Genomic DNA, 20371 nt, shown 5'->3' with positions numbered 1-20371 from the left:
CAGGCCTCAGAGCCCCAACAACACCTGCCTGGTCAGGGGCAGCCCTTCCTGAGAATGCACTGTGCCCACGGAGGGCGAGGGAGGAAGGGGGCCTCTGCTTCCTGTTCCCCGCAGGAAGTGGTGAGCCATCCTCAAGCCAATGAGTAAAAGTAAAATCTCCAGGCGCCAGCAGGCTCAGCATTGACAGTCTCAACTCAAGAACGGGATATGATGGTGCCACTGCTCCTCCAAGAGCATCCTGCGGGACCAGCCGGCCACGACCTCTCTGTGCCTGACCCCAGCCCGACGGCCACACAGAGGAAGAGGGACGGGGGAGCTTCTGGAGCAGCCAGACCTCTCTCTCCACAGTCCGTGCACTTTAAGAAGAGATGCGAGACATCTACACCCAGTTAAACAGGAAGTGGGCAGGCAGGGCTGCAGAAAGCAGAATGGGCGCTTGATTCTGCCAGCCCCGTCTGCGGGGGACAGAGGGACAGCAGGACCACTCTGCGTGTAGACCGACATTCAGTGTGCTTATCACTAGGGCCCGCTCCTGCCCCACCCAGGGCCTGAAAGCCAAGGTGCCACGCAGGGCAGAACAGGAGCTCTCTGGGGGACTAGGAGCCACTGGCCACCCCCAGGGGACAGCAAAAGATTCGTGGGAGCAGTGTTGAGGGGTGCAGGGGACGAGCTGAGGGGCTGCGTTAAGTTCCTGAAACACCGATAAAAACCAAAACCTCCATCTAGGTTTGAGAAGAGAAAGCAGCCAAAGGCGCCCCATGGAAGCAGAGCTCTGGAGAGACAGCAACACCCTGCCTGGAGCTGTGGTCCCCAGCCCGGGTTGCCGCCCCTCTGGCGCCTCTGTCCACGGCATGCAGGCGGGCGGGGACCCCGCTGGTGCCGTCTTCACCTGGCAGCCTTCTCAGTTCTTGGCTCTTGGCTCAAGCTTTATTGGTTAATGTTAGTCACCAATTAATAAGAAAAATAGTTTCTAAGTGTCTCTTTTCCGCCTCGCTCTGTGTGTTCTCTGTTTTTAATTGAGTTAATTGGATACCATGTCAGGTTATGTGTGTTCAATCACAGCCATCAATTATTCCTTTTTCTTAAACTCCTGGTTTCCGTAGCTGGAGCCTTTTTCTATTTCAGTCATTCCTATCAGTCTGCGGACTCCAAAGGACGCTTTAAAGACAGGAGAGAGAGAACAGGTTAGCCCAGTGCCTGGCACAGGCTGTACGGGGCATGAGGCCTCCTGTCCTCTGCCTTGCCCCTTCCTTCAGTGCCCGATGGGTCAGTCCTGAGGGAGGTGTCCTGAGGTGGCCGACAGGAGCTGGAGCCACCAGCAGGGTGGAGGCAAGGACGTGGCATCCCCTGCCAGCCGGTCTCCTGTGCACAAGGGCGTCAGAAGCGGTGACAGGGTGACCAAGATGGATGAGCAGGACACAGAGTCCTGACCTCTGTGGTTGAGGCCCTGGTCGCCTCTGTGAGCTCTCACACTCCCGGGCATGGCACAAGCCTGTCGGGGCCGAGGGCTGGCTGTTAGCAAGGGTCCTCCCTGGCAGGGACCATCTGCAATGGCATACACGTGGTGGGTGCTGTTCACGCACCATGGGTTCTGGAGGGGCCTGGCCTTGTGCTCAGGGCCTTGCACACGGGGGACAGCACTAAGGCCAACAGCCCAACCCCCTGAGGGCCCAACGTGACTCAGTGACCAGGACCCTGTCCACACCATCCTCCCCAGGGGCCAGTGGCCTCGTGTGGGCAGAGGACACAGCCCTGTGATCTTAGCCACCCTGCAGCTGCGATGACAGCCCCTAGTCCCTGCCCACCAGCCACTGCCATTTGGTCCCAGGCAGCAGGGTCCCCAACTATGAGCCATGAGCACTTGTGCCCCTTACCTGCACCCACAAACCCCAGAAATGTGAGGATCAGGAGGGGGGACCCACTGGAGAAGACGCCCAGGACGAAGCTGAAGAGGGGTGAGAGGAGAACAGTGGCCCAGCACAGGAAGTTCAGCAGGGTCCATGGCCTCCGGGCTGGCTTGAACTGCTCCCCAGGGAAGAAGCCCTTCTGGTTGTACATTTCCTGCAGTGCGTCCTGTGGCAGGGGAAAGCAGAAACGCATGGTCTCTTCATGTGCCACCTTCAGGCGGGGACACTGTCAACAGTGAAAACGGGCTTGACCCACACGGGGAGAGCTGGGAGCACAGGCGTGGCCCAGGCCCGGCGGGTACAGCTGCACCACCGGTCACATCCTGCCGTTCCTGTCAGGCGTGGGGGCTGGGTCCCCAGTTCTGTACCCCAACCATCAGGGCACCAGGACCCCAGCTGACAGCTTCCCGTGGGGCAAGAGGACACTCAGCACAGAGAGCTCAGGTGGGAATCCTGCAGGTGCACCGTGACGGCCCCTCCAGCTCCTGCACAAGGTGTAGGGAGATGGGAACAAGCAGGTGCAGACGGCACAGCGTCAGGCTGCTGACAGCAGAGGGCAAGGAGCAGCTGTGACACTCGAAGGCAGGTGAGGCCGAGGGCTGCTTGTCATAGCCTGGGGAGCGGGAAGCTGTATGTTTCATTCTCTGTATTTAGTTCTCTAACTTGGGTTCCTGGCACATAATGTAGGGCGGGGGCTCGTTGCTGGATGTCACGAGGGCCTTGTTAGCCAGGAGTGGCTGCCGTGGGAGTCACACAGCCGTGGTCTTGTTAGCAGTGGCAAACAAACTACACACGCACAGACAGGAAGTGGACAAGTCACTTTGGCGCCACACAGCGCCAAAGCAGCGAGTCAAACCTAAGCCGCCATGCGCCCATCTGGAGGACAGCAGTGACTGAAAGCAGGACGGAGACCCAGCAGCACGACCTCCTAGGTGCAGATTTAAAATTGAGGACATGCAAATCGCCGAAGACAGGAAAACAGGACAGGATGCAAAGAAAACACCCACGCCAGTCCGTCAAATCTGTAGCCGCTGCCCTGGCGTCTGCTTATTCTGCACAGCAGGCGGTGGATGCTTTCCAGGGTCACTGACACACGGTAACCGCGCACACTGACGGCGTCTCGGGGCGCACAGGCCATGCGTCCTGTCGGATCGGGGACCGGGGCGTCTGTCCCCTTCCACGTTTGTCACTTCTTTTGCTTGGTAACATTCCAGATCCTCACTACTAGCTATGCTGAAGCCATAGATAAATGTTGTCCACAGCCCCGATCCTGCTGTGCTTCGGAAGCGAGAAGCCCCTTTCTCTCCCGCACCTGTGCCCTGTGCCTGTCACTCCCGCTCCCTCCCTTGCCCTTCCACCCGCTGGTAGCCACGGCTCCACTCCCTGCTTCTCCCACACGGATTTTGTTTGCTTACACAGGACAGTGAGAACTGGAGTGTCTTCCTGTGCCTGATTTGTTTCACTCGACATCATGTAATTCAGCTCTATCCTCTTGCTCCAAATGACACCATTTTATTTTTTTAATCGCTGAATAGGGTTACACTGTTACTGCTGTGTCTTCCTTATGCATGCACTGGGGAACACCTAGGTGATTCGGACTTCTCTGGGAGTCACAGTTTCCACATGCTGACTGCCTTTCCTTTGGATGTATTCTTGGGAGAGGGACGGAGAGGGACAGCCGGACAGACAGCAGTTCCACTTCTGGGTGCGTGCGCATGTGCCGCCTCAAGCATGCTAAGCTCCCGCCCTGCTCCCAGCCGGCTCTGAGCCCAGGCTCCTGCGGGGCCCACACCACTCCCCACAGGGAACAGCGAGGGAGCCCCTTTCTCTGCATGCGCTCCTGTGTTGATTTTTTTGTCTGTCTTCTTGACAACGGCATTCTAAACAAAGAGAGATGATCTTGTGGTTTCATTTGCGTCGCTCTGATGATCAGTAGTATTGAGCGTTTTTTTTCATTTGCTCATTGGCCATGTGCAAATTGTAACTGGAAAATGTCTATCCCGAGCGGCGCCCACTTGAGACTGCACTGTCTGGATCTGAGTGCCTGTTCTCTGGACACTCACCGCTTGGGCTTGGCAGGTGAAAACCCCCCTGGAAATGCTTTCTCCCACCTCGTGGGTTGTTTCCTTTCTGTGCAGGAGATTTGAAATTTGATCTAATGTAATTTTTGATTTTTGATTTCATTTCCCGCAGTTTCATAGTCAGATCTCAAACTCTGCACCCACAATGATGTCTTCAAGTTTTCTTGAAACCACTTAATCATCGCAGGCCTTACAGTCAGGCCTTTGAGCTCTTTCCGTGAGCCGCGTGTCCGGTAAGGGTCCAATTCTGCTCTTCTGCATCCCTTTATCCAGTTTGTCAGCATCAGTATTGACAGGTTGTCTTTTCTCCAGGGCAATGTTCTTGACACTTTTATTACCAATCGGTTGGCTGCAAATATGTGGATTTATTCCTGGATTCTGTGCTGTGTCCTCGGTCTGCATGTCCGTTTTATGCTAGCACCGTGCCGTGTGAGGTGCAGGCTTCGCGGTGTGTTTTGAAGTCAGGTATTGATGCCTCCCCACAAGCATCACAATTCCTCCAGCCCACGAGCAGGGACTGTCTCAGCTGTGTGTGTGTGTGTGTGTGTGTGTGTGTGTGAGTGTGTGTGCAATTTCTTTCACCAATGTTCTATAGCTTTCATCTCCTTGGTTAAGTTGACTCCGGGCTGTTCTTTGACTCCCTTTGTGGTGTAGCTATGATAAACAGCACTGCTTTCTTGATTTCCTGACCAGCAAGTTCATTATGGGTGTGTAGAACCACGACTGGCTTTTGTTCACTGATCTCCTGTCCTGCCAGTGAATTTCTCTGATCGTCTCTCAGGGTAGGGGTAGAGTTTCTAGGTTTTTCTCTACATGAGATGATGTTTGTAAACGGGCAGTGTGACTTCCTCCCTTCCAGTTTGGAAGTCCTCTGTTTCCTTCCGTCCAGGTGTTCCCGCCTCCAGTGCTATGTCTAGTAAGCGGGGGGCAACGTCCTTTCTTGTTCCAGATCTTGGGGGAACGCGTTCATTTCCCCCATTCAGTACGATGCTGAGCTGTGTCACAGATCGCTTTAACTGAAGTCCCTTCCCTACCGACTTTATCATAAAAGGACATAGAAGGAGCTCACATATTTTATCCAAGTTTCCAAATACATGTATTACAGTCATATGAGCCCTACCTATATTGTTTTCCTGGTGATGATACCACTTTTTAAAACTAACTCATCTTGTCCAAGGTTTCCTACTTTACTATTCTTAGAAAAAAAGTGCTTTTGGTGCAGCTGGTTTGCTTTTCTATAGCTGCAGTCTAAACAGCTTCCACCACAGGGTGTGTATCTGCACCCCAGCCACTCGCGGCTGAGCTGGGGAGTCCCAGGAGCCCAGCTGGCAGCACAGCCCTGCTGCACTGGACTTGCTCTGCCGGGCATGCAGGTGTGCACAGCAGGTGTGGCTAAGAGCATCCATCCGATCTGCAGCTGTGGGAGAGAACTAATGTGTGGATCGATGTGTGGCAGACACCGTGTGTGCTGCAGCTGCTGGAGGCCACTTCTCTGGGCAGCACCTCCCCTCCTCTTCCTTCTGCATCCTGTCCTCCGTGTGCTCGCCTGGCTCACCTGGCCCTGTCCGAGGCCCGATCTCCCCATGCTGCCTCCCTGAGCAGCCTGGACAGGGCTGGGTCCTCAGACTCCCACAGGTGACGAGGTGCTTGCGAGTCTTCAGCTGCACGCTGGTGTCGCAGCCCCACCCTAGTCTTCTGCTCGTGCCCATGCTGTGGTTCACACGGGCCCCGAGCCAGCATGGGCAGTGGCTGCTGAGGCACAGGGCAGATGCTCCGCAGCCCAGCAGAAGCCTCAGCCTCCCCAGGGTCACACGGCCAGAGGGTCACATGGCAGGCTCCATGTGGGCTTCTGCATCCACCTTCCTGTCTTGAGCAAGGGCACAGCCGCTTTTCCAGGCAGGCATTAAAACCCTGACTTTATGAGGACCAGCGAAGGCCCCACCAGTCCATCTCTGGATGTTGGGTTCCAGCCTCTTTTTGGCTTTTTTTTTTTTTTTAGGTTTCTCTTATTCTCTTGACAGCTCACCGGTACCTCTTAGGACTTTCTGGTCATCTGGCAGCCAACCGTGTTGAAAGGGAAGCCCACGTCTCATGGCCATCAGGGTAACGTGGTCTGGAAGTCAGTGTGGGGAGCAGGCCGTGGCTGGGTGAGAACGTCCAGCACTGTCTGCATCATACCCATGGGGCCAGCACCCTCCCCACATCAGGCAATGTCTGCTCCACAACTATCATTTCTGTCTGTAACCAAGACACAGTGTGTGCATTACGTCACCCTCACACTTTCCCCCACTGTTGATTTCTCCAACATTAAGAAAAAGGGAAGAAAAGAGGAGGAGGATCAGAAGTGCGTGAGGCCCTCGCGGTGCTTGGGGTCATGTCTGGGAGACCCGGGCGCTGCCTCCCCAAACCTGTGTGGGGCGGGGACCCGGGGACGCTGCCAGTTACCTTCTCCTGGTACAGCTTGTGCAGCCACTGCGCCGCGCCCTGCTCGTCTTGTGGGATCTCCTCCAGAGGGAACCTCCTGTGACGGGGGACAGGGCAAGGTGAGCCTGTGTGCCGCCAAGGCACGGGCACAAGTGGCAAGGGTTGTGTGCTCTGCTCGGCCTCGCTCTCTGCCTTTGAAGCAGACAAGGAGTGCAGTGATTCCCCACTCAGTGCTCCCTCCCAGCACACTGGGGCCCAGCGGGCAGGTCCAGATCCCCGAGGGAGGCCTGAGAGACACGTCTGGGAGGAAGCGTATGCTGGCAGGGACCCTGTAACCTGCTGCAGCCGGGCCTGAAGGAGCAGGAGGTGCAGGCCTCTGAACTTCCCAACACCGGGAAGGCAGCGGCAGAACCCAGGAAGAGAGCAGGCGTCGCAGGTGTGGCTTCTGCCCACCCCTCCCAGCCCCCTCCTCCCAGTGTGATGGGAACCCACGTGTCCCCACTCCCACCAAGCTCTGTGGCTCCTGGACCATGCAAGGGACTCAACAGCTAGTGCTCCTCGGCTCCGTGGCCTAGACTGTGCCGTGGCTATGCAGAGTCATCGCTGCAGAAGAGCAGCCTGGGGCCACCTTCAGGGACAGCGCAGCTGCCCAGAGCCCTCTGGCTCACAGTGGACTTTTATGAAGAACAAAGAAGTCTCTGTATTGTAGACTTAAGAACAAAACAAAAAACAAAGGCCGGTGAGAAGATGCCTCTCCACCAGCAGTGGCAGTACCCAAAATGCCCAGGAGGGGGCGCGGGTGCACGGGGAGCTGCAGCGGCACCATAGCTCTCTCCCTGCTGAGTCCGGCTGCAAAGCTCAGGCCTGCAGTACTGCTGTCCCCTCACGTGTGTGGTAAGTCACACGAAGACACCACACAGACACGTACACGCAGTATGGCCCCCACACACCAACACATGCCACACATCACACACACCTCATACACACCACACATGCGTGGTGCACACCAGACACACCCGCACACATTGCATACCACAAACACATCACATGCGTACCACCCCCGCACTCAGGTCTAATGCACATGCAGTATGTATGGCGCCAAAATTAAGAAGGACCAGATAACTGAATGCACACAGGCACTCCGCTGGCTCTGCCCTCACTGACTCGCCCTGACTTCCCCCAAAGCCTCACGCACTCAGATGTGGGACCTCTGCGGGGGGGGCCACTGGATCATGGGGCTCACAGCGGACTTGTTGGGAGGCTGGGCCTGGTTGGAAGAGGCGGTCCCTGGGGGCGTGGCCTGGGAGGGTTCACCCCCGGCTCCTTATCTCTCAGTTTCCTGTCTGCCATGAGGTGAGCAGCTCTCCTCCGCCAGGGCCCTATGCTGTGCCGCCCTACCTGGAGCTAGCCGACCATGGACTGAAGCCTCCACACACTGTGAGCCCAAGTGATCCTCTCCTCCTTGGAGTTGTGGGCCTTGCTGGGTATTGTGTTTCAGTGAGGAGAAAAGTGACTAAAACGTGAAGTAAGTTGGGCCACCTTGGGCAGCTGTCAGATATCTGAACTGCTTCCTGCTCGGGATGACAGCCAGACCCAAACATGACCAGCACCGGCCACAGCAGGGTGGACCCGACTTGGTGCTGCAGCCAGTGCTGCAGCCTGGATTTCAAATGGCTCCAGGGACAGCGGACGGGACAGAGGGTTGGTCCAAGGGGCCAATGGAGAGGTTGGGGCCCAGTAGAGGGTGCAGGGTCCCTGCCCAGGCCCGTGGGGGGCATCCCTCTCTTTCCTGCTTCCTCTGCCACATGCCCTGCCATGGTGTGCGCCTCCCTGAGGCCCAGCGCATACAAGTGCTCATGGATCAAAAGCTCCAAATCCGTGAGTCAGATCGAACCTTTCTCTCCTACATCCACTGTCTCATACATTTGTCACAGTGATGGCGGGGCCAGCCCCAGTCAGAGGTCTGGAGAGATCAGGGAGAGGCCTGAGCTCACTCCCTGCTGGGCCCAGGACGGAAGGGAAGGGGGGACGCTGGGCCCAGAGTGCAGCAGGGACACAGCTGCCTGCTCACTGTCTGCTGTGTGAGCGTGCTTGGGCTTGAGCTCACAGACTGCAGCCCGGGGCACTGGTGCCCCCCCCACAGGTGAGCTGAGCAAGTGAACCTGAGCCTGGGAGGTCAGTGGCCGCATGGGAACCGAGAGTACGGTGGCCACCGACTCCATTCCTGCAGCCTGGTAGGAAACAGCACCACCCGGCAGGCCATCCCCATGGCGCCTGCGCAGCGCCTTCCCGGGCCCCTGTGTCCTTTGGCTGCTGAGCCCTGCCCAGCCTGAACAGGCCAGGGAGAGAGGGGTCCTAACCCAGGGCACCAACCCAGGGCACCCAGCAGGAGGTGGCTCATGCCGGCTGGGGGACAGTGGGGGCACTGAGGCCTTCGACCCCGCCCAGCCCACATCCTCCCGGTGTCCCAGCTGCTGCCTGGGGGCCCCGTCCCACGCGGCTCTGGCCTCCGGGATGGCAGCTAGGGGAGCGGTGCTCACCTCACACACATGTCCGCCTCGTACTTCTTCCCGTAGAGTATCCCCAGCAGAGATGGGATCTTGTTTTTTCTGAAATTCAGGGTCACGTCATAGACAGCGGCCACTGCGGGGAAGAGAGACGGGGCGGTGAGCAGTCTCCCTGCGGCCCATGGCCTCGGCACGCAGCTGCCGCACACCGCTGGCCGCTGTACACGCGAGCCCCTCTCCCTACTTCCCACCTGTCCTCTGTGAGCTGCCCCTTTCTTTTGGCTCTTTTCAGATGAATAACAGATATAAGTTTCCTATACACTTTTTAACTGTCACAGTAGAAGACACATTGCCAGGAATCCTCTCAAAATCGTCCCCTTGCTTCCCTCTCCTGCCGTCCTTCCAAGCTCACACACCATTGCCGAAGGTGTTAGTTTTATTTCTCGCGGCACGCGGGAGCCTGGAAGATGGCGGTGGCCTGTGGCCCCTACCTGTCCCCTGTAGGCACTGGACTGTGGTGGTGAAGCCCTTGGTCCGTGGCAGCAGGTGGTACTTGAGCGGCGGCAGACCCTTGGAGGCGGCCACCTCCATGCTGACACGGTGCTTGGTCTCCGTGAAGCGCGTCCCTTCACAGTACAGGAGGAACTGGGGGGCGTGGGGACACAGGCTCAAGCTGGGCTCGAGGGCCAGAAGCGGAGCTCCGACTGGAGGGCTCAGTGCTGCCCGGAGCCCACGCAGGCAGGCTCTTTAATGCTATCTTAGGGCTGAAATTCCCAGCCAGCACTGCAAAAGAGGTGAACTTGCTGGCAGCTCTGAGCTGTGGTTTTGACCACAGAGGGACAGCAGAGCCAGTCTGGTCCCCACAGCCTGTGCTGGGGCGACAGCTAGGAGCGAGGGTCTCGGGCCGACCAGGACATCCACACCCGCTCTCCCTCGGCCTCAGGACTCGGCTGTGCTGTGGGGACAGGGACACCGTGGGGGCCGCCCAGCGACACACTCACCCACATGTACTCAGGGTAGTCGACCAGGCGCTTCAGCCCTCGCACGACCGTGTTCCGGTCCTCCTCCCACCTGCGCTTGCAGAACACGTTCTCCAGGAAGTACCACGTCCAGCCGATGAGGGGCACGTAGAGCAGCTCCCTCTTGGCCAGGACTTTGGAGCTCTGGGGGTGCAGAGGGGGAGGTCAAGGGCCGGGGTGGGGTCGCCCCACATCGTTCTGAGCAGCTGCCCACCCGGCCCAAGGAACCAGGCTCGGAGAGCCCAGCTGCTCACTCACCCCCAGCAAGCCGAACCTCTCGGACATGGTCCACCCGCACAGGAAGTCGATCTCGAAGTTGTGGTTGAGGATGATGACCACATGCTCCTTCCCGATGTACTTCAGTGTGGTCAGGTCGGTGAAGATCGTGCACTCGGTGCAGGACCACCACTCCAGCAACATCACCAACTCTACGGGCAGTGGGAAGGGTGTTGGTGAGGGCGCCAAGCTCCCGGGCCCCAGGCTCCGATGGCTGTGGCCGAGGCACAGGGTTCTCTACTCACGGCGCGCTTCAGGGGCTTATGGCTAATGAACTTCCCTGGGCGTCCTTGGTAAAGGATGGAGGGGCCGGGCCCTCAGGCCCCAAGGTGACTGCTATCCCACAGGCGCTGTGCCCAGGGCAGGTCACTCGGCTACCAACAGTGGCAGCCTGCGCGGGTGGATGGGAGTAGGTCCCTGTGACCTCAGACCTGGACTGAAGAAACTGGAAAACCGTGTCCCAGAAACTCAGGCATAGGTCCCTGGATGCTTGCTGGGTGCTTCGTTCTAGTACAAAAGTTTTGCAAATTTAAACCAACAAGCAGCGTGAGTCCAGCCCAGTGCCGGGGCCAGCCTGCTGCAGAGACTGCCACGCTGCCCACTGCTGGCACAGGCACAGGGCCGTGTGTGTCAGGCAGCTCATGTGCTGCGACCCACCCTCTGGGTGCCCCTGCGCTGAGAGCTGTGTCCGTCGCTGTCCTGGCCGGAGCTCAAAGGCCTGTGCGTGCTTCAGGGCAGAGCAGGGACGCACACTGCCTATCCTGGGCACAGGGGGGCACGCAGCTTCTCCAGGAGAAACTCTGGTCTGCAGAGCTCCGAGGTGAGAGGCCAGGTCTCTGCCCAGCGAGGACCTCAGTGCGCCCAAGTCCCTTTCAGGGGAGCCGCCATTCAGTGCACCCTGGGAAGGGGCCGTGCATGGCCACCAGCTCCAGCAGCCATCGGAGAAGGGCAACCTCCAGGACGGAACAGGAACGTCACGAGGCAGCCTATGCTTCTATGCCAGATGCCAGCCTGTCCTTCCCCGAGGTCACCGCCGCCAGTCCTCAGCCGAGAGCCCCCTGGGGACGAGGCCAGGACTGCTGCTGGCTGCTCCCAGACAGTGGAGCCATGGCACCTCCTGCGGCCTGGTGACGGGGTTCTCCTCTTGAAGGGGACACCTATGGTGCAGCCACTTCAGGACGGAATGGGTGGCAAACTCCCATCGTGCACAGCCCAATGAGTCCACGTCCGGGAGAGGAGAACGTGGCTGTGCTCACACCAAAACCTGCGCCCACACACACAACTGCCAAAGGTGGGGACAGCCCTGCTGACAGCCGGACAGACAATTCAGGTCCCCAAAAGGGGCGACATGTGGGGCACAGTGCCCCAGGGAGCACCCAAGGACATGGGCCCTGGGGGCAAAGTGCCCACAGGAAGAGTGCTGGGGTGGCTGGGCTGCCCGGACCACACTGAGCAGGGGCCAATTCCATCAGGCTCCGAGCACAGCGTGGCTGTGGCAAGGTGAGGCTGCTGGGGCTGTCTGCTCTCTCCACGGGCCCTCTCCAGAGGGTCCCACCCAGCTGGAGGACAGTCTGGGGCCTGCCACGTGGGCACGGCCGGGACCACTGTCTGTGAGGCTGCTTGTCTCACACGGTGCAGCACGGCCCTGTGGGCACCGCCAGCACGGACAGCGTTGTTTCGATTTCCCTGCGGGCGTCTCCCCGGCTGCCACTCTTTCTTGAAGTGTAGTCCCTACTTTGGTGGTTTTCGTTTTTACCCAAGGCCATTCTTTTTCTTTTGTTTTTTTTGAGACAGGATCTGGCTATGCACTGCAAGCTTGCCTTGAACTTGTGGCAGTCTTCCTGCTACAGCCTCCCAAGTGCTGGGATTATAGCTGTGCACCAGCATACCTGGTTCTCAAGTCTTTTCTTAAAATAAAAAACAAGGACTTGTGGACAGCAAACACTCTTGCTTTTTGGTTGCTGGGTTTCGTTACTGCTTTTACCTCATCCTTTCTCCTGAGAGGGTACTCTGCTCACGTCAGCCGTGGGGCTGTGGTAACTCTGCCTCCGCGGGCTGAGGTCCCTCCCAGCCCACCTATGTTGCTGCAGCCCCTCTGTCCACGCAGCCCAGTGCCCCTGGCTCTGCCCGGCATCTAAAGCCACCTCGTAGTCTCTGGTGGCTGCGATGTCGCTGTGGGGGACGCTTGTCGCACACACTGCCCAAGCGGACAGGGTGGGAGCCCAAGGCCGGGGCTGGCAACGCGGCTGGCTGCTCCCGGGCTTCTGTCTGCCCACTTCCACTGTGGCCCTTACTAGCCTGTATCTGCAGCACTTGGCTCCATTCCTGGGTCGGTGCACGTGCACACACCTTCCTCCTCTGCCCCACCTGCCGCTCCCCTTCCCGTGTGCTGGAGCTCTACCCTGCTTCCTGCTAGTTTGCTCCATGATTTATCTCAGCTTTGGGTTTCACCCACAGGCCCAGGCTGAACCACGGGAAGCCACCAGGTCCGTGGCTCGTACGGCCCGGTGTGGGCCACCCTGGGCCCCTCCTGACCCCCTCGCCCACCCTGCGACACTCACGGCTCCAGAGCGAGTAGGCCAGGCGGCAGTTGACGTGGCGGTAGAGCTGCTTGTTGATGGGCCACAGGACCAGCGTGCACAGCTGAATGAAGTTGATGACCAGCCCGCTCACCACGAAGACGAAGCCAATGAGCAGGTGCACGATGAACTGCGTCTTCAGGTAGGCGAGCAGGCCCATGGCGCACGCTCAGGGCAGGGCACAGGGGCCCTCGCTGAGGACAGCCGTCCTGTGGGAGCACCAGACCATCAGCGGCCATGCCAAGGAGGACACCGCTCCTGCCCCGGACTGCGGCCCTCCTGACACACACGCACGCCACACACGCAGGCCACACTCACTGATGCCACGCCACACCCCAGCACACTAACACCACGGCACGACAACACACTGATATGGCCTCACACACATACCTCAGAGACACTAACCACCACTGACACGCTCACGTGCACACACACCACGCACAGGAACACCACACGTGTACACACTCTTCCCCTCAGTATCAGGAGAGGGTGCGAGACAGAGGAACGGGGCACACCAAGGGCGTCGGCAGAGCCTCCGGGCGAAGGCATCATGGGTTTCTTTCATCCATTCAGCATCTCCTCAGAAAGATCAAAGCGCAGCCGAGCCCCTGCAGGAGCAGCCCTCCACACCCACCGCCCACCATGCTGTGTGCAAGCCTACGTGACAGCCTCTGGCTCTGGCACGGGTGACCGGGAAGCCACCTGCCCATCCTTGGCAGCTTCCCCAGGGCGAGGGAAGCTGGCAGCTCCCACCCCAGTGTGGGCCCCGTGCTGCCTGGCACTGACGCCGGGGAACAGGAACAGCAGGCTGTCAGCCGAGCCCAGCCTGGGATGGGAAGGCGCTGGCCCCTGGGTTGGCAGCCCAGGGCACCAGGAGAGCCCCGCCAAACACACCCAATGCAGCTCCAGCCCTGGGCACCACTCTGCCCCCTGCCTGGGCAGGACCCCAGGCTCCCTGACCTGAGCATGAGAGGCTGCCCCTGCATGCTGTGGGCATGGCCGTGGGTGCTGGGGGTGCAGCAGAGCTGTTGGCAGGCGCAGGCCAGTGTCCTGCACGAGGTGGGGGCACCTGCGCTCGGTGACCTGCTCCCAGGGCGGACTGGCCGAGTGATGTGTCGGGATGTCCAGGGGCGTCATGAAGGCTGCGCCCACCGGGCCCGACAGGTCCTCCAGGCTGCCAGCCCCCAGACGGTGCCGCCCTCCAGCTTGCAGCTGCGGTCCCTGGCCCAGAGACGAGGGGTAGCTGCTGACTGTTTTGCGCCACTCAGCTCAGTAACTTGGGAAGCTGCTACAGGAAGTTAATTCATTGCTCCAAACACAAAGGACAGAAAATAGAAAGGGATGATCCGAGCCTTCCGAGCCTCTCTGTGTTCCGGGTCTGTCCCACGTTCCCCTCCCAACCTCCCCTGCCCTATGCAACACTTGGCTGAGTGGCCCTCAGAGGACCACACGGGGGCAGCAGAGGGCCTGGGTCCTGGAGTCCCGGCTCCCGACCAAGCCAGGGAGGCAGACCTCGGGCAGTGCCAGCTGTCACCAGCTCCTGTCACCTTGGAGCCATCACTGGCACCTGACTGGCTGCAGCCACTCTGATCCTTCAGCCCGGGGACCGCACCCTGGCCTGGCTCAGGCCCAATCCTGCCAGCTCCGGTTTGTAAAATCCTCCTCAGCACTTAACTTTCACACAAGTACACTGTGATGAATATGGACAGTCAAGGACCCTGGGTTTGGCCTGGGAAGATGGGACCATGGGGTGACGAGGCAGCCATCCCAGCTGGGGCCTGGGCTGCTGGCAGACAGGGCTGACCCCAGGGAGCGGCAAGGAGCCCAAGCCATTGGCCCGCAGAGCCGGGTGTCTGGGACACAGGGTCTCACTTGGCTAGGACCTGGGGCCTGTGAGGCTCTGAGACGCACAAGGTCAGAAGCCATTCACAAATATAGCCAAGGCCCGTTAGAACCCCCAGGACCAGAACAAGACAAGCAAACCCAGTTCCCTCCACAGGTAAGTGGCAAGAAGAGCCGCAACACAACAGAAGGGCAGGAAGGGCCTGTCCTCGGCACAACCACCAAGCCTCGGGGCCATAAGGCACCATGGGCTCAGCAGGTACAGCCCACAGCACACCGGGGTTCCGGGCTCCGAGACAATGAGCACCATCCCACAGACAACATCATCCATCCCTGACTCCAAGTCAGGCAGCTACGGTGCTGCCCTCAGTCCCAGCCCCTGGGCCATGCAGCTCACATGCACCTTCTGTGGGTCACAGGGCTTGGCTTCCTGCTGGACTTAGACACCATTGAAAGAAATAAAACCCAGGATGAACTTGGAAACATTCACCGGTGCCTGGAATCTCAGCATCACTTAGATCCTCCTAGAATCTCTTTCTCAATCCGTGACAAACAGGTACAATCAGAGGACAGCCCGAATCCACCCTCTGACCCTTCACAGGAGGTTTCCTGCCCATTGCAGCCCTGGCAGGGGACAGCAGCGCATGTCCCTGGACTTCACGCTTGGAGCCCCGCCCAGAGCTGAGCCCCACAGATAGCCCCAGCCAGGGAAGGCCCCAGGGCAACGGACAGCACCTGCCCTCCTGGGAGAGGAAGCTGGGTCCCCAGCCTCTCACCTGTGTCATGGCTACTGACACCCTGAGCACACAGGGGTGATCCTGGGTGGCCAAGTCTGCCCCATCACCACCAGCCATCCACATGGGCTGCCCCCCAAGGATGAGTCTGCAGGCCGCCAGGAGCAGGCTCTGGTGAGAGGGCCCTCGCACACAGTAGTAGGGCGCTGCTGGAGCCCCACCTTCAGGACACGCCACGCATAGTGCGGGACAGAGGCCCACATGGCCAGCTGCTGGAGGGGCCCAGGGACCTAGGGGGTGAGAAGGAGGCTGCAGTGGGTCACTTCCACCCAATGAACCCCAGCAAGGCAGGACGATGGAGCAGAGAGCTGGGAGCCACAAGCCTAAGGACAGACCAGACCTCGGTGCCACCAAGAAGGCAGCTGGCGGAAGACCCCAGCCCCTACCTACCCCAACCTCCAAGCTGCAGGTTACTCTGATGGAATCCTGGCTGAGTAGTGGCATGCTGGGGGTGGGTGGGTGGACGGCCATGAACAGGTCCCAGGCTTGATGACTGCACAATGGTCCTGTGACAGCCACCTGGGCAAGGCAGTGCTTCCCACACCAGGGCAGTGGCAGGGCTGTCGGAAAACAGGGTAGTGTGCTCCACACAGAGGCGCAGGAGTGCACACATGGCACACACTCGGGACAGTCGCTGCTACCTCGCTGTGATGTCACATGCTCTGAGACACAGTGGGCACCTGTGGGGTGCCCATCACGGTCACCGGCTCTCAGGAGCTCTCTACACATATTTTACAACCTACAGAGCCATGTGGGAAGTGGGGTTCCAGTCACCCTGGAATGCAGAAAGCTTGTCACTCCCACCATAGAGACATCAACACTGACTGACAAGCCAGGCATGGTGGCACAACACTGACACCTCAGCATTCGGGGAGGCTGAGGCAGGAGGGCTGAAAGTTCCAGTTCAGCTGAAGCAACTTAGCAAGACTCTGTCTCAAAATTAAAAATAAAAGGGCTGGGATGCAGCTCTGTGCAGCTTGCTGGGGTCAATCCCCAGTACTGCAATAAAGGGGAGAAAAAAGATAAAGCTTGGCAAACCACAACTTCATAACCCCCACCCCTTGTCGCATCAGTGACAACCTGCACCCCGGAATCCAGGGTAGATGGTGCAGTGGAGACAGACAGATGGGACCCACCCCGGGGTGGCCCCTGCTGTGCCCCAGGTGCTGCGGGGATGTCAGGAGCCCCTGAGAGTGGTGGCTGGACAGGAGCAGAGCACAGACCTCACGGGAGCGGCTTTAAGGACAGCGCGGCCCAGAGTGACCCAGGGCAGAAGACGCGCAGCACAGTGCACGGCGGGCATGGAGTGCAGAGCAGGCTGTGTGGATTCAGAGGCACCATCGCAACCACACGGCTGCCCTGGGCCTTGGCAGCTGGAGCTGGGTGCCCGAGAGGTGCCCGGCTGGAGACCTACACTCTGCCCCACCCCGCCCGAGGGTCCCCATGAGGCCAGGAGGGAAGCACACTGGGCTCAGAGGGGCAGAGGCTCGAGCAACAAGTGCTGTCAACAAGAAGGAGCCGCAGGGCCTCACTCCCCACCGCCTCCGGCTGTTCTGGGCCAGTGACCTGGGCGCTCCCCAGGGCGGGCAGAGCCACCACATGCTATGGCAGCCTCCCTCCCCAGCTGTCCTGCAGCTGGCTCTGAAAAGCCACACAACAGGGCCCGAACCTCCCTGCTCTCTCTGTCTTAGTGTCCTCTTTTCTTTTCTTTCCCCAAAGCCCAAAACGTTGACACCATCAGCAGTTTGGCTCCATGGTTTCCCCGAGTGACCCCACCCACTCAGACCGGGGAGGGTGCTGAGGGTGAATACTGTGTGTGCCCGCCTGGCCACTGCCCCCTCAGCAGCCTGGCTTTCTGTGCTTTGGGGAGTAAATTTCTTTCTGTCTCCCCAGTCAGTTGGTGCCACCCAGCAAGGCCCCCCAGGGCAGCCTGGGCCTGTCCCAGGCACCCTTCCTAGGGTAAGCGCTGCCCCACTGCGGCAGGGGCCCCGGCCACACACTTTCCTTACCTCCCTCTTCTCTGTCCTTCTCTCCTGCTCTGGACTTGGGGCAGCTAGGGCCCGGGCTGAGGGACTGGTGGCCTCCTGCCCAGCAGCCAGCAGGACACGGGACTGCCAGTGACTGCTCTGCCACGTCCCGGAGCAGGGTCACAGCCAGTGCGCCAAGTGGGTGAAAGGTCAGGGCAGCGGCTGAGGCTGCAGCACAGGTCTTGCCCATGTGGCCTGGTGGTTTAGCCTCAAGCAGCCCAGCAGTGGACACCGTGCCCCTGGGTGGCATCGGAGCGCAGAATGGCGCTGCCCCTCAGCCCATGCGCTCCCCTGCTGCACTCGCCTGGTCTCCGCCCACCACCTCACACCCATGCCCACCGCAGGCTGCCCAGAAGGACTGAGGTGGGGCCTCCAGGCACAGCGGGAGAGTGTGGGACCCAGTGAGCAGGAGGGAGGAAGACACGATGAGGTGAGACGCGAACCTGGGCTCTGCCGAGGGTGAGGGGCGCCAGGGCGGGGCCTGGCACACAGCAGGCGGGCAAAGAAGTGTGCAGGAGCAAGGGGAAAGGAAGGACGCTTCTGGAGTACACAGCTGGCACCAAGTGACAGCCAGGGCTGGGCTCCCTGACAGTGGCCGAGCCAAGGGCGGGCTTCGAGGACACCGCACTTGGCACCCACGGATGCTGCCCGCTCTCCTGCTCCGCACACAGAGCTGGGCCCCGGGGGCCTGGAAAACAGACAAGCGCTAAGGGCCACCAGGAGCCGCGGCAGCAGGCCCACCCTCTTTCCTCCCCACATTAAACTGACTTCCGGACTGCACCATGCACACCAGGTTCGGGCCTGCGCCAGAGCCAGGTCACTCCTCTGCTTCAGGAGACGCGTTTCCAGGACAACTGCCTGGCTCTCCTCAGAGCTCCGGATGCAGCCACTGCACGCCGGTGTCTGTCCACCGGTACTTTTGACCAGGACACAGTCCAAAGCCTGGCCACTGTACGAACTGTGTGGAGTCTGGACCCAGTCCCGGGGAGTCATGATTCAGCCCAGGATTCTCCTCTCTTGCCTGGGTCCTTTCCTTCCCACAAAGTGCGGCTGAAACAGGCCACCTCACCGGCATGAACGCACAGACTTTTTTTAAACCTCTTACTGTCCCCAGGCCTGCATACACCCAACCAGAGCACGGGGTTTAGTCCTCCCTGATGACCATGCACTGACCACCTGCTTTCGGTAAAGGCCCCAGAACCTGCAAAGTATGAAGACAAAAATTAAGGCTGTCTCAAATGACACACAAGGGTTCAAACAATTTAACTTCTTGTCCTTTTTGTGAGGGACATGTAGCCTTTTTGAGGATATAGTCCAGCAAAACAGGAAGGAATCAAATGAAGAGGAAGATATGGGGGAAAAAAGGAAATGATTTGATTCTGGTGGGAAGAAAGAGTGCAAGAACTTTATAGTTGGCCTAGAAAGAAAATGTTGAAATTAGAACAGGAAGTTGGAGAAAAGTGTTCAAGAAAGGAGATCAAGAAAAAGTGGATTGTGTTCAATAAAAGTATAATTAAAGGGCTGGAAGTTTTTTATATTGAAAAGTGCAATGTGTTTCTTTTCTCAAAAATAAAATACAAAGGCCTGGGGGTTAGCTCAGGGGTGCTGCTGCCTGCCTTGCAAACACAAGGTCCCAAGTTCAATCAAGTACCAAAAAAAAAAAAAAAGAAAAAGAAACGAAAACGCAAAGCTGGGTGTGGTGGCATATGCTGGTAGTCTGAGCTACTCAGGAGGCTGAAGTAAGAGAGTTACTCAAACCCAGGAGTTCAAGGCCAGCCTAGCAACATAGCAAGACCCCATTAATGAGATGCTTTTCTGCAAGTCCAGAGCAGAGTCACTGCTCAGGCCCCAGTCCCATGTCTGCCCCACACAGCACAAGCAGCGTCGCTGGCGGCCAGGCTGGGCCCTCGGACTGTACTGGCTCCGAGTCCGGGCCCAGCACAAGTGTGAAAGATTCTTCCCCTCTCGTCTGACGGTGAGAATAGCAAGCTGCCCCTACCACCTGTGCTTCAGGGTGGCCCTGAGGACCAGCGGAGGGTGAATGCCTGGGCACTGTCACCAGGTGGCCCAGCAGTCCCCTGGCCACCCCACCACCTTGTCCACAGCCGAGAATCTGCCCAGTCCCCGTCGGCCAACTCCGGATCCAGGGCAGCACACAAAGGAGCTCTTTCCCCAACAATAACGGGGCACCGGCCACGTGAGGTATCTGCGAAACCACAAAATCAGCCACTAATTCCAAGAGAGGACGCAGTGCACCAAGGTCCCCTGGAAACTCCCCACCGGGGCGTCCCAGAAAGGCTCCCCGCCCTGCGCCCCGGGAAGCTCTGGTTCCGCTGACATCGAGCTGCCCTGGCCCACACTCACTCCCTGTGGCGTCTGTGTCCCAGGGCTTTAACTACTCACATACGTGCACACGCGTGAGTGCACACCTCTTCCTGCGGGGCAGCTGTGGTCACGGACCACAGACACGATGCCCGGCCATTGCGGTCACGTGGGGCAGCTCCCAGTGCCAGCTCCTTTTCCTCAAGGAGATGGGGCTGCCTGTGGACCCTGACACCCATGCACGCACGGCCCGGCCCAGGGAGCGGGAAGCCACACAGAAGGCTGCTGGGGTGTCTGTGCGGAGACCCTGGGTGGGACATGCTGTTCTCTTGTCTTCTTTTTCGACGGGAGATGCCCAAGTGGTGCACAAACAGATTTAGCAATAAGGTCGATGCACTTAAAACTAAGGCAAGGAAACGCAATGCAGCTCCTCCTGCTTTGCTCCTAACAGGAGACACCAAGCCGTGGACAAGGGTGGCCCCCTCCCAGGGCCCCCACTGTTCAAGGCCACAGGCAGAGTGCCACGGGTGGCTCCAGAGGCATGTGGCAGTGTGGCAGGGTAGTGAGTGTCCACTCTGCTGTTCTATGGGCTC

General features: G+C 59.2%; 1 protein-coding gene across 8 annotated transcripts in view; it reads right to left on the bottom strand.

Moving 5' to 3' along the window:
• Positions 1 to 1000: 1000 nt before the first annotated feature.
• The window catches only part of Agpat3 (1-acylglycerol-3-phosphate O-acyltransferase 3), a 35987-nt gene continuing 16616 nt past the window's right edge, over positions 1001 to 20371 (bottom strand). For 5 of the 8 annotated variants that reach the window (XM_010636446.1, XM_010636451.3, XM_010636447.3 and 2 more), the window contains 8 exons: positions 12776 to 13002; positions 10197 to 10366; positions 9921 to 10082; positions 9411 to 9564; positions 8953 to 9055; positions 6434 to 6509; positions 1875 to 2073; positions 1001 to 1158 (listed from right to left, as the gene is read on the bottom strand). In XM_010636446.1, the coding sequence (XP_010634748.1) occupies positions 1070 to 1158; positions 1875 to 2073; positions 6434 to 6509; positions 8953 to 9055; positions 9411 to 9564; positions 9921 to 10082; positions 10197 to 10366; positions 12776 to 12953 (1131 nt within the window). In that variant the 5' untranslated portion in view covers positions 12954 to 13002 and the 3' untranslated portion in view covers positions 1001 to 1069. Of the gene's footprint in view, positions 1159 to 1874; positions 2074 to 6433; positions 6510 to 8952; positions 9056 to 9410; positions 9565 to 9920; positions 10083 to 10196; positions 10367 to 12775; positions 13003 to 15819; positions 15891 to 17438; positions 17544 to 20371 lie in introns of those variants that run through there. The other 3 variants (XM_010636445.2, XM_010636452.2, XM_010636449.3) reach the window with 3 other exon arrangements.

Source organism: Fukomys damarensis, unplaced genomic scaffold (assembly GCF_012274545.1).
Source record: "Fukomys damarensis isolate Sample0158 unplaced genomic scaffold, DMR_v1.0_HiC HiC_scaffold_24, whole genome shotgun sequence".
Lineage (NCBI taxonomy): Eukaryota > Metazoa > Chordata > Mammalia > Rodentia > Bathyergidae > Fukomys > Fukomys damarensis.
Note: the sequence above shows the minus strand (reverse complement) of the source record. Positions and strands in the feature narration are given on the sequence as shown.